General features: G+C 40.2%; 1 protein-coding gene across 7 annotated transcripts in view; it reads left to right on the top strand.

The window, feature by feature from the left end:
• The window catches only part of CEP128 (centrosomal protein 128), a 446273-nt gene that overhangs the window by 176126 nt on the left and 253162 nt on the right, over positions 1-16985 (top strand). For all 7 annotated transcript variants that reach the window (XR_012159510.1, XM_073349335.1, XM_073349339.2 and 4 more), the window contains 3 exons: positions 254-430; positions 5322-5381; positions 15989-16181. Coding sequence is in view for 6 of the 7 variants with exons in the window: in XM_073349335.1 (XP_073205436.1) it covers positions 254-430; positions 5322-5381; positions 15989-16181 (430 nt within the window). In the remaining variant the exon portion in view is untranslated. The remainder of the gene's footprint in view (positions 1-253; positions 431-5321; positions 5382-15988; positions 16182-16985) is intronic.

Raw genomic sequence — 16985 nt, 5'->3', positions numbered from 1 at the left:
GCAATAACTTGCCAAGGACATAGGTCATTAAGGCAAGCTGCTTTATTTGCTAAAAATCTTCACATTTCCTGCCTATTTACTATGAAAGTTATCCTTTTATGTTTTTTTTAATAAAGTTCTGAGAGCTATCTGGGGAAATGCCCCTTTGCATTCTGAAAGCACAATCTTTAATAAAAAAAAAAAGGATACTGGAGTTATATTAATTTAATAGTAAATCTTTTTTTTTTATTGTCGTTTCATTCTTTTGCCCCAGGATAAACAGATAAGCAGTGAAGAAGATCATTTGAGGAGGATGGAGGAGTCCAGATTACAGTTTAGGGATCAGCTGCGTTGTCTAGAGACAGAACAAGAATCCATTCTCACCATGATAGGAAGTGAAATTGATGCAGCTTGTGAAATCCTTTCCAGGGACTCTGTGGAGAAATTCAAAGTAATTATTAGTTTTCAATCTGCCTTAGATTTTTAGTTTGCTACCTAATGGATAACTATAAGGGAATTTTTATGCATGACTGCTTGTATTCACATATCCAGATAGTTTCTTAAGTAAAATATTTCAAATATGACAGGTGACACTATTTAAGAAAATATGGTATTAAGCGTATTATGGAATTGTGGAGTAACGCATGTTGCTGTGTATCTTATAAAGAGATAACATAAGCCCCCTCCCGTGCATCACCAGAAGTTATTTTCAGTTGCCAGTCTTTTTCTTCATAAATAATGGTTTCCGATTATTAGTGGTTGATGTGAAATGACGTCCCTAGTTGCAAACTGCATCACATTGGCTCATTGTTTGACACTCAACATTAACTTCCTTACTGTTTTGCTTGGAAACGATGTTCAAATCTTAAAATTGTGGGTCATACCGGTAATTCATATTGTGTCTCGTCTCTCTCATATGACAAGTGGTTAAAAGAGAAAGTGTCAGTATATTTCAACCCCTAGGGTATTTATTAATAGACCTCAGCATGCTGCTCTAGCAAATAATGAAGATAATCTTTGGTAAAAAATCTATAGTTTCTGAACAAAGATTCAGAAACTCAGTTTAATAAAGTATTCTTTCTTAAATTCAAACTAATTTTTTATTTTAAAAATTCAGTTTGTTTAATAAGATTGGTAGTACAACAGAAAAAATGTCTTATGTTTATTCTTGTGAACAATGTGTTTCAAATTTAAGTCATATTTTCTAGTATTACAAAAATGGAGAATGGAGATAGTTATACTTTATATGCTTTATACTTTAACACACATTCTTTTATCACTTAACACTATGGTTTTTGAGGAGTGTAAATGTTGCTACTGCTGTAGTGTACTTTCTTAAAAAAAGGGAAAATAGACATTTTTTCAACATGGAAATTTCTCTAAATATTTTAATGCTATTCAGACTCTGGAGTAATGAACTGAGTGTGACATCCTGGCAGACAGACATCGATCTGTTTAAATGTTTCACCACATAATAAAGAGCAAATTTCCTAACTTTCCTCCTTTTCTGAACTCCCAAGTTTTGATTTCTAAAGTCTACTGAGCAGCACAGATGGAATTATTGTTTAAATTTACATGGTTCCTAGAAATTACAGTTAACTTGGAATTTAAAAGTAATGCCAAAGTATGGAGGTTTTGTTTTCATTTTAAAAGAAAAGTTTGCATGTCAGCTTCTCCTGGCTCATCCAGTTTCATCAAACCCCTTAAGTTGCATGCCATTGGCAAGTTTAAAACATATTTGAGCCACTTGACCTTTGCTTTAGCCCATGAAGGGGACATCATTTTTATTACAGCAAAATAATTTCTTGCTCTCTTCCCATGGGTACTGAGTAGAGGTGTTGTATGGAGGCAGTGCAGTTGGCCTTGGGAGAAGTAGGGAAAACATGGCTCTCATTGGACTTCAGTGATGCTCCTCTCTCCAGCACTATGGGTTCTGTCAAGGGCTCTGGAAAAGTTTAACTCAAGTCCTTTTCTTCTACGAGTATCACTGCAATCTTGTTGTCTTGTGAGGGTTTAAGAGGAAGATAATGGTGCTATTGGAGGAAGCTAGAGAATCTCTAGTCTTCATCCATTGAATTCTCCTGAAAGCAAAAATCTGACCAGATTTGCTAGTTGTCCCAAAGTGGAGTTTTAACTTAAAGAATTCTAGATAAACAGTTGGGATTTTTTTTTCAAGCAGTCTTTTGCTGCCACATGAATTCCCCTCTGCTTCCTCTGCAAAAAAACCCCCCAAAACCCTTAAGTATTTTGACTTTCTCAATATACAAATCAGTACAAGAAGTACTGCTTGTGATCTTTTCATTTTGGCATCAGTAGTAGAACCCACTTAATAGTGTTAAAGGAATAGATTTCTTACAAAAACATAACTTGACTTGCACAAAAGAAGACCCAAAAAGGCCTTTTTGCATGAATATCAGATAAAAGTATCCCAGTCCAACAAGTATTGTAAATTAAACAATAAATAAAGTCATACCACTTTGAGATGGAAAAGAGCAGGATATATAAGGCATGATACAGGATTGTTCTCTACAAAAGAGGATATATCAGATGTTAAATGGACATTGAACTTAACTAGACTTCCATTAAAAATACAGATCTGTGCAAAACACAGATTTTTCTTCTACTTCTTTAAAAAGAAGTAATGAAAAACAACCCACTAAAAGGAATAGATTCATTAAATAAAAAATATAGAGATTAGGTATAATAATTCCTTTTTAACACATTTTAATTTGTGGTGTAGTTGGCTTTAAAAGGGATTGGTGGAAGAGAGGCCTGGCAGACCATCTGATGTATGATTTGCTAATGAAATACACAGTACAGATTTATCTTCTGTCTTAATTAGTAATTTTATTACCTTAATATTCAAGAAGGGATATGTAAGAACTTGAAATCATCAATCTCAAATACCTGAAGTAAGTATGGTATTTTCTTATAGCTGGAATGGAAGATACCATCATCACAATAGAATAGCAAATATTGAGTTTTTATTGGTGCCCACTGTACATTTCTCTCACTCTTTGATAAAGCGAGAAAAGTGTAATTAAATAAAGCAGTCAAAATCTCATGTTCTATTCCAGAAGAAAAGCCAAATTGCTAACAATGAAATCACAAGTAAGAATAGCCTGTACTACTTCTGTGCTACACGATGTGGTGCCATACAGTCTGGAGGAAATGAGGTTGGATGACTCTGAACCTAGTCTTTTTAAAAAACAAACAAACAAGTGAAGGACATAAATGTAGAGGTCAAACATAGGAGTTTATTATGTACAGTGCTGACGGAGTGTCACCTCGCTTATTAGGCTCAGAGACACTGTCAATCAATATTTTCCATGGGCAGGGAAAGTGATGGGGTAGGCAGTCCCACACCCCCAGATAGGTTTAGCTGCAAGGCATGATAGCACAGTAGCCAATGGTCAAAAGGTTACATAATGTCTCCGCCCATGGTCTCAAGTTAACAAATTAACATTTAGCATTTAATTAGTACTTTAATAAATGTATTAGTATAGAATATATGTTGGATTCAGTTTGGGGTCCATAGGAATGAAGTAGCTCCTTTGTCCAACAGATACATATCTAGGGGTAAAAGCAAAGAAGCAGTGAAAGTAAATGGCAATAAAGATTGTCTTTCAAGTTGCTTATTTGGGTTTTAAGGCAGGTATTGGTTCCTGGGAAAGGGAGGTGGGAGGAGGCCATATCTTATACTAACATGCTTGAACCTTTCATAAACTCAAGGTTGGATGTGTGGGAAGAACATCTCCCTACAGAAGAAACTAACGGAACAGAAACAGGGCTTCTTTGTTCTGTTTGCAACTTTGAATAAGACACAATTATTGCCCCCAACATCTGGCATTTTGCTGACCAGGCATATCTTAACAAAAACAAGGTTATCTTTGGTTATTCTGCTTTCTCTTAGCTAATCACTATTTGCTAGGCCTCTGACCTCTTGACCAAACTCTGGACTTTGGGTCTGTACACAAATCCATATACCAGGTTATTACATCAGCAATGGATTTTAACCCTTCAACAGGCATTTTAACATGTGATTCAGATCAATAGTTGTAAATTGCATTTCCCTGTAAATTAAACATAATTTTCACAAAGGGGCACCCAGAATATAGAATCATAGATCATAGAATCATAGAATATCAGGGTTGGAAGGGACCCCAGAAGGTCATCTAGTCCAACCCCCTGCTCGAAGCAGGACCAATTCCCAGTTAAATCATCCCAGCCAGGGCTTTGTCAAGCCTGACCTTAAAAACCTCTAAGGAAGGAGATTCTACCACCTCCCTAGGTAACGCATTCCAGTGTTTCACCACCCTCTTAGTGAAAAAGTTTTTCCTAATATCCAATCTAAACCTCCCCCACTGCAACTTGAGACCATTACTCCTCGTTCTGTCATCTGCTACCATTGAGAACAGTCTAGAGCCATCCTCTTTGGAACCCCCTTTCAGGTAGTTGAAAGCAGCTATCAAATCCCCCCTCATTCTTCTCTTCTGCAGGCTAAACAGTCCCAGCTCCCTCAGCCTCTCCTCATAAGTCATGTGTTCCAGATCCCTAATCATTTTTGTTGCCCTTCACTGGACTCTCTCCAGTTTATCCACATCCTTCTTGAAGTGTGGGGCCCAAAACTGGACACAGTACTCCAGATGACGCCTCACCAATGTCGAATAGAGGGGAATGATCACGTCCCTCGATCTGCTCGCTATGCCCCTACTTATACAATATATCTTAGACTCATAAACTCATAGCTATTAAGGTCAGAAGGGACTATTATGATCATCTAGTCTGACCACAATGCAGGCCACAGAATCTCACCCACCCACTCCTGCAATAAACCTCTCACCTATGTCTGAGCTATTGAAGTCCTCAAATCATGGTTTAAAGACTTCAAGGTGCAGAGAATCCTCCGGCAAGTGACCTGTGCCCCATGCTACAGAAAAAGGCAAAAAAACCCCAGGGCCTCTTCCAATCTGCCTTGGAGGAGAATTCCTTCCCAACTCCAAATATGCATTGTTGTTGATACAGTAAACTGCAATCTAATAATAAAACATTTAAGCATTTTGAGGATGTTCTAATCACATAGTGTTGTAGTGATCATATGGATAAAGCAGGAAAAATAACAGAATTACTATGTACCTGAGTTGCATTTTAAACAAGAATTATACTGATGGCACTGCATTCCTTATCCTTTAGTGTGACCGATATAAAATTAACAGCTCTTTAAAATATTTAGGAATAAACCTTCCAATACTGATCTTTAGTCATGATTTTTTGAATTAGTGTGCTCATTTTGTTCAGTAAATAAGAAAAAATTTCCCTCTGTGTCTAAATTTTTTTTCCAGGCAATATCACTTACACCTGGGTTAAAGAATGACCCTCATCGCTGGTTAGCAGAAACAAAGGTAACTTCATCTGTTGGATATTATTGGATAAAATAATAATAAGCTGGTTTTGGTCACTAAAAATGGTATTTGAAAATTGCAGTTAAAAAGGGGTTGAGAGAGAGAAAAAGAAAAAGTTAAAAATCTGTAACATTTCTCTGATAGGTATATTGATATTTCCAGCGTGGTGACTGGCCTTTCAAGCCAATAGATGGTAATGATTTTTTTCAGCTGAAGGTCTTTGGCAATCTCTTGCTGCGTAGCAGTAGGGGATTTCCAGTGTGAAGTGTCACCATATTTCTGAAGAGTATCAGATTTTAGCCTTTTTATTGGCCCTTTTATTGGCAGTTATGGTACTTAGCATCAATAAGCGATAGATATTTGTAGAGCCAAATTTACAGCATTTCTCCCTTAATTGTGCTCACTAAATTTGAGCACACCCAAATTCTGAGCACCCAGCAAAACGAGTGCATTTGTGGGTGAAATGATGGAAGCCTGCTGCAAATATGACCCTTTGGTCCTGGATTGCCTTTTCTCTTTTATCAATTCTTTTGGAGTAAAACAAGGTAAGTTTATAGTCCACAGGCATGCTTCTTTCTATAGGGTTATAAGAAAAGCCAAGACATGTTTTGTTTTAAGCAGTTTTGGTTTATATCTAAAGGCTTTTAGACTGGATTCTTGAAAAATGTGCTATTTTCCTTTTACCCTTCTTCTAAAGCCTATGACCCACATCATGTGAGTACACACATACTTGGAAATCTCTCATGAGCCTGCCAACCCTGGCATGTGAGCATACTGTAAGCTTTCATTTCTGTGCCTCAGCTTAATGGTTCAAAGAGATGACTGGTAACTTCTAACCCTTGCTTTTTACTTTGCAAGCTCTGTAAGCAGTCTTATCCAGTATCTTTTAATAGGATTAAGCTTCTCATGATTAAAAATAGCTTTTATACTGCATGAAACAAACCTTTTCCTCTGCAGTGTAAAAGGGTCATGACAGGGGAAGAAAAGTTGACCAATTGACTGAGGAGAAGTTGAATCTGTTTGCTAGCAAGGTGGCTTGAGGTTATTGATGGGCTAGCATGTAATATACATAGATCAAGAGTGAATATCACTATAAATAACAGAGATAAGATTTTGAATCAGAGAACAAGAACTTTATAGGAAACAGTCTCCTATTCAGATAGGTGCTGCTGACATCCTAGGCAATATTAGAAGGACCTTCCAAAGGGCATTTAGTAATTGTTTTCATAAATCTGCCAAATGAGTTTCTTTACTTATTGGTAGAGAAGACCTGAAATGAAAGGAATAGAAATACTGCAGTTCTGTAGATTTGCACGTTATATATAAAAGATTATATTTCTGGGCTGAATCTCTGATCACCTGGAATCACTTCAATTCTACTTCCAAGTCACTGCAATTGCTGTTGAATATTGTAAAGATGGGGACTTTGGTTTCTAGCATTTCTGAAATCCAAATTTTGTGTTTCCTGGTTGTTCTTTGAATGATTGCATATATGTATTCCACTCTTAGTATCAGTGCACCCAGTGCATGGCTGTCAGAAACTTTTTCCCTCAGTGGTATCTGTTGGGTGGTATGTAGTTATAAAGGGAAGAACTGCCTTTAGCCCGTCAGTTCCTTCTTACCACCCCTAACGGTCATTAGAACTCTGTTTTCTACCAGAACTGTTATTTCTCTCAGCCTTTTTGAATGTAGTGTAAGTCTAGTCTTAGTAATGTTATGAAAGTAAGTTTTAATAGTATTATAGATATTTTTTTAAAAAAATTTTTTGACTTCTTGTTTTCCCTGTTCAGGGTTTTTTTCTATGTATGACGCTGAGGTATGCCCTGGTCATCAGATTTCAAGCCATGTGTTTCTGGCTCCAGGCCTATGCCCATGAGTGACCTGCACAACAGCTGCCTAAAGTGCTTGGGAGAAGCACATATGAGGGACTGGTGCCAGGCTTGCAGGGGGTTCAAACCTAGGGTGAAGAAGGATAAGGAGGCTAGGCTGAAATTCCTGTTGATGAAGGCAGTGGTCAGGCCACTGTTGCCACTGTCCTGATCTGACTCGGTGCTGAGTGCTGCGATTTCAGAAAGCGGTGCACCTCCAGCTTTAGCAGGATCCTGGCACTGTTCTCCCTCACTCATACCGAGGAAGAAATACAGTGCTTCCACAGAGGCACTGGCCAGGGGAAAGTCTCCACCCTCTAAGTTTGGTAAGAGGGTCAAGGAGGAGTCAAGTAGAGTGCACCTGAAACCTCAGCATCCTCCTCCAACTTGATGCCTAAATCAGCACAGTCAGCTCTGGCTCCACAAGGAGAACTGTTGAGTGCGGTGTTGGAAGTAGCACCGCCAACTTCCTCAGCACCGCAACAAGCGGCCATCTATGTGCCTCCTACCTAGAGGCATTTGCAGCAGTAAGAAACCCGCTCTGCCTCTCAGTGCTTTTGACTCCTTCCTTACAGGAGTCTGGTCCCTTGGCACCACTGCCACTTTTGCCAGCAATTCAACCTCTTGTACTCCAGTTGCCTTCTTCACAGATAAGCCCCAAGGGGAAGTGGGCTTTGATGGTGTTGCTCCATCCACCAGTAGGCCCTCGGCACTGTTCCCTGGCACTGACTGGATCAGCCCCACCATGGTCAAAGGAAGGGAATTCTCATTGTCTAACTCAGAGGGGGATTTAATATATCACAGTGCTGAAGCAGGACATGCCGGTCTCTGCAGAGATCCTTTCTTTCCACCTACTGCCGTGACCCTTGAATGGGACCTGACAATTGGACCCTGCCCTGGTTCAGTGGCCATTTTGGAACTCTTGAGGGTTTCCCCCAGCTTCCAGACCTTCCCAACACTGTGCATACTCAGTGCACTCCTCTAGAAAGGCTGAGTCTACACACAGAGTGGCTCTGTTTCAAGAGGCCAGCACCAAGACTGGTATCAAGCATTAAGAGGAGGTTCCAGATCCAGAGCAACAGCTGGTAGACGAGATTCTATCCCCCCCGGTCTTGGCTTCCTCTTCAGATGAGGGCATTTGATCTGGCACAACTTCTCCTCCTCTTGATGATTTTAAGGTTTGTCAGGAGTTATTGAAAAGCGTTGTTGCAGGCTTAGGTGCACAGGTCAAAGAGGTCAGGGAGCCCTCGAGTTGTCCTTTTATCATCGGTGGGGCCCTCCACAGTATCTCTGCCAATTAACAAGATGATATTAGAGCCAATAAAGGCTTTTGGGGCAGAGTCTATCCTCTTTGCCTTGAACCTCTAAAAAGGTGGAAAGAAAGTACTATGTACCCTCCCAAGGGTTTGAGTATATTCACCCACCTTTGGGCTCATTAGTTGTCACAGCAGCTAATGAGAGAGAATGAGAGGGATACCAGGCTGCCACCTCCAAATCAAAAGATGCCAGAAGGCTGGACTTATTTGGCAGAAAGATTCATTCGACAGGGTGTTTGGAGCTACATATTGCTAACTAACAAGCTTTGTTGGGACTTCGTTTGTGCAAATTTGTTCCATGCAAAAGTTAAAGGAGCTCCTTCCAGAGAACGCTAGGCAGGAGTTCTCTTCCCTGGTCTGTGAGGGCAGACTTATCATGGGAACTTCGCTGCAGGGGGGGCTGGACGCAGCAGACTCTGCACGTAGAACCATGGCCTCTGCAGGGGCCATGTGTAGATCATCCTGGCTGCAGTTTTCTGGTCTTCACTATGAAGTCCAGACTACTATCCAGGACTTGCCATTTGAGGTTTCCTTCACTATTCTTGGACTAGATAGCCCATTCCACTCCTCTTCCGCAGGACCTATCAAAAAAGAGTTGTAGGCGTACGCCTCCCTCTCCTGCTGATTTGGCACTCGGCCCCTCAAGACACCCAGGAATCACAAAACAGGTATTTTTATGAGCCAGTTGAGGTTGTCATACCAGTCTCTATCTTTCCAGGCCTGAACCCTGTCTCTCCTACTTTTGCAGTGCTTGGTCCTGGATTACTTGGGACAAGTGGATCTTGAGCATGGTGGAAGTGGGATATATTCTCTAGTTTGCTTCTACTAATCCCTCCCACCATCCCTCCCTTTCCCTCTTCAGGGACCATTTTCATGAAAAACTCCTTATCCAGGGAGCCATAGAGGAGGTTCCATGTGGTATCAGAGGGAAGGGGTTTTATTCCCCATATTTCCTAATCCCCAAAATGAAGGGGGTCTCAGGTCAATTTTAGACTTGTGTCATCTCAACAATCCTTAAAAAGGATAAAGTTTTGCATGTTCACCCTAGCTTCTATTATCCCTTCCCTGGATCCCAGGGACTGGTATGCTGCCCTCAATTTAAAAAATCCCTACTTCCTTGTGGCAATCATTGAAGCTCATAGGAAGTACCTCTGATTTCTGGTAAATCAAAATCATTAGTTCATCATAGTACCTTTCAGCCTGTCCGCAGCTCCCAGGGTCTCTTATAAAGGTCATGGCGGTAGTAGCTTTACCCCTACTTTGTCAAAATCCAGTCCAAACTGCAAGTGCAGAGCAGTGTTGCCCCTAGCCAGTCAACATTCAATCCTCTGGAGCTGTTAATCAACAAAGAAAAAATATGCCCTCAAGTACAAGACCTCGTTTCATCGTGGGATCTAAGCTTAATATTGTCAAGATGTATGGGTCCCCCATTTGAATCATTGACTACTGCTCACTGCTGCATCTATCAATGAAGTTGGCCTTTTTGGTAGCTATTAGCTTGGCCAGAAGAGTAAGGGAGCTGTGGGCATTAATATCGGGATCTCGACATACAATCTTTGTTTAAGGACAAGATTTACCTACATCCTCATCTGAAGTTCGTCCCAAGGGTGGCTTCCTCTTTCCACATCTACCAGCCAAATTATTTGCCTGTATTCTACCAGAACCACATATGACCAGGGAAGAAGAGCATTTGCATGGCTTGAACATCAGAAGAACCTTGGAGTTTTACCTGAATAGAACTACACACTTTTGTAAATCCTCACAGCTGTTCGTAGCTGTGACAGGCAGAGTAAGAGGTCAATCAGTCTCCACCAGAGAATTTCTTCCTGGACCGCATCCTGCATACACATGTGCTATGACTTGGCTAATGTTGCTCCACCTGACAGAATCACAGCTCGTTTGTTGAGGTCACAGTTGATCTTGGCAGCCTTTCTGGCACAAGTTCCAACTGCAGACATTTGTAGAGCAGTACCCTGGTCTTTGGTCCACACATTTGCCTCTCACTATGCTGTGGCTCGAGACTCCAGAGATGATGCTAGAGTGGGACAAATTGTTCTCCAATCTCTATTGAAGTAGACTCCGATCGCACCTCCTGTCTGAAAGTGTGTAAGTCACCAAGATTTGAACGCACATGTGCAATCACTTGAAGAAAAAAATATTTACTAACCTGTTCCATAACTGTTGTTCTTTGAGAAGTGTTCCCATGTCTATTCCACAACCCGCTCTCCTGCCCCTTTGTATCAGAGTTACGACAAGAAGGGAGGGGCTAGGGATGGCTCTGCTCTTTATACCTGTGTGAGGACAACAGGGAGAGCCTGAGCCACACAACAGGTACTGTCTTGCGAAAAAGTTTCTGATGGCTGTGTGCTGGACGCACCAACACCAAGAGTGGAGTGAACATGTGTAATGCATCTCAAAGAACAACAGTTATGGAACAGATTAGTAACCATTTTTTTCATAGCTAGCTGAGGAGAAAATAGATAAAAATTGTCTGGGTTCTGGGGGTGTGTGAGTGTTTGAATGACAGAGCAACTATTCAATAATTGAGGTTACATCAAGATTTTCCCTTAGAGCAGGACTAAAAATTGACTCTGTTTCATACTGCAGTGGTTGAATTTAGATTCCACATTTGGCACAGTAATTCTTCGTTGGACAGTTGAATTTTCCATGCAATTTTTTCCACGTTTTTTTAACTAACTTTTGCAGAGGCACTGTTTTAAAATGCTCCCTTTTTGAAATTTGGTTTTGTTTTCCTCATGTATCATTAGGTTTCTGAAGCTCAATAGTCCCCACAAACTACTCCCCCACAGACATACTAATAACTTCTCAGATATAGATTGCTTTTTGAACTTTTAAAATGAAATACACAGTTTATTTCCCTTATTTGTCATAACCTAGATGATCTTCCTTTCCTGACTACAGGTGTATTGATGAGAAACAACAAATTTCAAATATATTAGGAAAGTTTATTTTAATTTTTCATTGAAACTTTGTTTTAATGGATGTTTTTAACTATTTCTCTCCCCAGTTGTGGTCTGTACATACCTCTGGTAAGGTCTGTTCATACCTCTGGGCAGCAGAGGTATATGGGGGTGGACTCTGGGGGAGGTGGTGGTGCTCTGGAGATGCATGTGGGGTGAGTAGAAATGTTGAAGATAGAGCAGGGAGTGGCGGGAAGCCGGAGAGAAATGTACTTGGATCCATGTGTGCTTCAGAAGGGCATTTGGAAGAAAGGGGATTTAACAGAGGTATTTGGGACATGTGTGAGGGAGAAGCTTTTGCATCAGGAGTGAGATATGTGGGTGTATATAGGGGCCATGGGCTGGGCAGATGAGGTTCAGTGTCCCTATGCTGCAGCCTTGCCACTTGTTCAGGGGCTCTTCTTGATACTACTGCTCTAGCTCCGTGGTGCCCCAAAGCAGCATCACTGAGGAGATCTCTTCAAGCACTGACTGATGCCTCGCTTGAAGAGACTCTGCATCCTCTGGCACTGCTGCTTTGGATCTCTGGAGCACCAGGGAAAACAAGAGTCTCACAGCCAAAACCCTGTATTCCTAGTTAAACCGCAACTTGGTCCCTCAATAACCCCAATCGCTCAAGTGAACTGAAACGCAAGTGGTTAAAATATATTCAAGTCCTGGGCTTTTCTTATTTTTAAAGTGGTTGACACCTTAAATATTTAGCTATTAGCATAAAAGCTGGTTGTTTTTAATGCTTTAAAAGTCATCTCTCAGATCACATCTTAGTTCTGAAATGATATTTTTGCTAACTGCAAATGGGATTTCTGCTTTTTCTGTTCAGTTTTATTTAAATTATGTGTATATATATTGTGACGGGGCAAGGCCAGATGGCTATAGAAAAGTAGTGGGAGATAGATATATTAGCTCCAGGCTAAACAAATCCCTAGTACCAGGTTAAGTGGAATGGAAGCTGCTCCAGGTGAATTAAGACACCTGGGGGCAATTAAGAACTTTCCAGAAGGCAGGGAGAATGCTAGGTTGATTGGGACACCTGAAGCCAATCAGGGGCTGGCTGAAACTAGTTAAAAGCCTCCCAGTCAGTCAGGTGGGTGTGGATGTCAGGAGCTGTGGAAGGAAGTTGTGCCATTGGAGAGGCTGAGTAGTACACACCATATCAGGCACAAGGAAGGAGGCCTTGAGGTAAGGGTGAAGTGGAGCTTGAGGAAGTGAGGGAAGTAGCCCAGGGAATTGTACATGTCATGTTTCTAAAAGGTCAGCTACCATAGCTGATAGTATTAGGGTCCCTGGGCTGGAGCCCGGAGTAGGGGGTGGGCCTGGGCTCCCCCCCCCCCCCAGCTTTGCCCCCTGATTAATCACTGAGACTGGGAGACAACAGAGACTGTGCAAGGAAGGATAACTTCTCCTCACCTCCCTTGCTGGATTATGATGAAAATGGCTCAGTAGACTGTGACCCTTTTCTCTAGAGAAAGAAGGGTTACGTGGAGGGTCACAGTGAGCCTCTGAGGCTAGCGAAATCCGCCAGGAAACATGGAACCCACGGAGGCAAGCACAGAGCTTTGTCACAATATGTATGTATTATGTACAGCATTCTGTAAAACCTCACACATTTTCACTTTACTAATATGCAAATCTGATGATACTCTCACAAAACCCAGCAGTCTCATCCCATTTCACAGCAAAGATTGTAATGTAGTCTCAGCTGCTGCAGCATCAGGGACTCAGGTATGGGGACATATCTCTTGACCGCAGTCAAGGGAGGGGTAGATGGGAAATGATTTTGTGGTTCATGTGGCTGACACTGAAGGGAATGTGGTTAGAGCTGCAAGTGTTGGAGTTAGTTTTCACAGTCCTTCTATAATCATGACATTGTCATCTTTGTATAGGCTGTGCCTGAAATTGGTGATTTTTGGCTCATTCAATGGAGTGGCTCAAATTCCATTTTTAATTATGACCTGAGGCTGGAGTATGAATTCTGGACATGTTATCCTCAATCCCCATGTATGAGGACAGAATTAAACTAGTCTTTAGGTACTGAATAAAGTACTGCAGTACCTACAATTTTAAATTATTTGTTCTGCATCCTGTTGTCACATTCACTATCATTCAAGGTGGAATCTACTCCCCTTTAGAATCATCACTTTTTCTGTCCTATGTGTCTCTTCCTTCCCCATCTTCTTCTCTCTGTTTCTTCCCTTCTTCTTTAGTTCTGGGAATTTATGAGTGTAGAAATGGTTTTGTTCAGGTTTAACTCTTAAAAAATCAGCTCTTAATTGGAGTGGAGACTGTGGGAATAGGCCTTTTTTTAATTATTATTATTGTAGTTTAATCCATATACTTTAATGGATTCTTTATGTGAGGCAGGTTGGGGAGTAAATATTTTTTCACTGGACAATGCATTATGTGGTTTTCAATTAAATGTTTTTTTCACCCAAAGCTATAGGCTGACACACGTACATAGAGGTGAAATGGTTTCTGACCTCAAATTGTGAGTGGTGAAATGGTGACTTGAAACTATTACAGTCACCCCAAACCTACCTCTCCATTTGTGGTGTCCAGACCCTGGTCTGTAAGTGGTAGACCATAGGTCCACTCTTAGTATTTTGAGTTTCATAAATTTTAAAATAATAGATTTCTTGTTAGATACTTGAACTCGCCCACGGCAATGATGTGGGTGCTGTATCGATCTGTGGTACATTGCGCCATCTTGAGCTTAGTAAAAGCACAAGAGTTATTGGAACTTGCAATCTCCATACGCCCCAATTTAATACAAAGATTTAATAATTTTTTTTAAATGTACTGGGAGATATAGAAAGGTTCAGGCCAAAGCTGTATTTGCGAGTTCAATAGCTCATGTGTTCCTTCTACTGTTGGGACAACCAAACCATTTGAGTTTGGGTCAGTTTAGAGCTGGGCATTTTTTGCTTAGAAGCTCTGGTTTCAATGTTAGAGCCAGATTTTGGCAGGGCATTTTGTGTAGGTACCCTTCCCAAAAATCAGTGCCTCTGCGATGGAAATATGGGGCAGAAGTCATGCATCCCATTTGTTGTTTCCCTTAAATTTGTTCAGAGAATATTTTGGAAGTTGAGAGAGACTTAATCAAGCAAGGTGAATGAACAACATGATGGTAATTGAAATTTAATGTCAATAAATGCAAAGTAATGGAAATTGGAGGGGAAAATTAAATGGCTTATACACATTACAGAGTTCTAAATTAGCTGTATAATTTCAAGAAGGGGACCTGGGCTTCATTGAAGACATCTCAGTGAAGACCTCTGCCTGGTGCAACTGCAGTCAAAAAACCAAAAAAGATGCTAGGTTTCATAAGGAATGAGGAATATGGGAATAATATAAGACCTTAGATAAATTAGTGGCATGACCTCATCTTGAATATGGTGTGCAGTACGGTTATCCCATCTCAAAAGGATATTGCAGGACGAGAGGGAGTTTAGGAAAGTGTGAGAAGAATGCTTAAGTACCTGGAAAAGAACCGAAGACAAATTGAAAAGATTGGGATTATTTTCCTTAGGAGATAATAGAGGACATGATAAAAGTGGATAAAATAATAAATGACTTAGAGAAGGTAGATGGGGAAACTTCAGCTCACCCTGTCTCATAACTCAAGAACAAAGACATTTAATGAGTGAATGGTGGTAAATTCATAACTCATAAAAGGAAATACTTTTTCACACAATATGTAACTAACCTGTGGAATTATCTGCCACAGGAAGACATTTAGGCCATTAACATAATAAAATTCAAAAAGGGATTAGACATTTATATGGATAACAAGATTATTGAAAGTTGTTATAATTAATTATAACAATGTTGTGGAAGAGCTATTAAACCTCATGCTTCAGGGGATAATCCAGTCTCTAACTGCTAGAGATCAGGAGACCTTATGTGGGAGGCAGATTTTCCCACGTTTACCTATTGCTTGTTTCTTACCCCTTCCTCTGAAGCATGGCCATGTTGCTGGCCGCTGTCAGATAGAGGTTCCTGGACTAGATAGCTCTTGGGTCAGATCCACTATGGCAGTGCCTATGTTCCTCTGCAAACCAAGTGTTGCAGGAATCATGCCATCGCATTCCAGGGTAGGGCCTGTTCACCAGGCTGCCTGTATACCCTCTGAACCAGCAATGGCCAATAGACTCTCAGCCTACAGGATTATTCTCCTGGAAAAAATAATTTACATGTTTGGCTTGAGCATGCAGTTGCTGCCAACCAAAATATATGTGCACATTTTGAGTCCATTTGCATGTTAAGTCAGAATTTGTCCTTTAATATATTTTTAATATTTCTTTTTAAACTTGTATAGCAATAGCTATTATAAATCAATAGGGTGATTCCAAATGTTCTTGTTTGTTCAGTATAGAATTTAAGTCCTAGTATTTTTATTAGAATGCTCTCTCCTTTTAGTGTTATATAAATTTGTTCTTCTCTAGACTAAACTTCAATGGATGTGTGAAGAGGTGAAAGAGAGAGAAAGCAAGGAAAGGAAGCTGCGGCGCCACCTATTGCAGAGTCGAGAGCAGCTTGAGCACTTGACACTGAGCACGGAGTGTGAGCGTCAATCTCTCTTTGAACAAATAAAAAATCAAGAACATGTCCTGGAGGAAGTTAACAGAGAAAAGAGAGGTAAGTTGACCAGTTCATTTTTGTTAATGAAGGAAGAGAAAGAAGGGAGAAATGCTGATCTTGAGAATTACCAAAGTACATCCAAATCTGCTTTATCTGGTAGTCATTAAGAAATCCAGTTGGTGGTTGCTAGTGCTAACTAGGGAAACAGATTTTTGTTTCCCCTTGGTTAAGTTGGCTTATTTTGCCAACAGCTATATTTCAGTTCAGTAAATGTCTGAAGAACACATGGGTTTGTGAAATGGGAAGTAGACATGCCAATTAGTCTTTCAGTTCTCATATTTAAGGCATATCATGACCAAAAACATTACTAGAAATTATAGAGGAGAGATAGGAGACAGCATTGCTAGGAGCTTACATTGTCTTTGCCTTCATCCTGCTTTTATCTGTAAAATAAATTATTCTCAAGTAATCTCTTTTTTGTTATACAAAAATATGAAGAACCTGTTTTGGAATTTTCCCATTTTTTATTTTAATGGTCATAACTACTTTTTGCTGTCATGAACCACATAAATAGTATTGTTGTTTGTCATAATGATGGCCTATTAAGAAGAATGGAAAATACAAAAATGGTAAATGTCAGAGGATGTCCTGAATTCCTTTTATGATGGTCTAATGAAGCCTGATTACAAGATTTATTGGTAAATGTCTTGTCTCTTACACATGTTAAAATACTGAAGAAAATAAGCTTTGCATTATATAAAATGAGTTTTAACCAGTCACATGTGGGATGAAAAAATACAAAAATAAAACGGGAGAATGTATTTTTTTAAATTAACTTTGCATGTTGGAAAATAGGCATTT

This window comes from Lepidochelys kempii, chromosome 6, assembly GCF_965140285.1.
Source record: "Lepidochelys kempii isolate rLepKem1 chromosome 6, rLepKem1.hap1, whole genome shotgun sequence".
In the NCBI taxonomy this organism is placed as follows: Eukaryota; Metazoa; Chordata; order Testudines; family Cheloniidae; genus Lepidochelys; species Lepidochelys kempii.
Note: the sequence above shows the minus strand (reverse complement) of the source record. Positions and strands in the feature narration are given on the sequence as shown.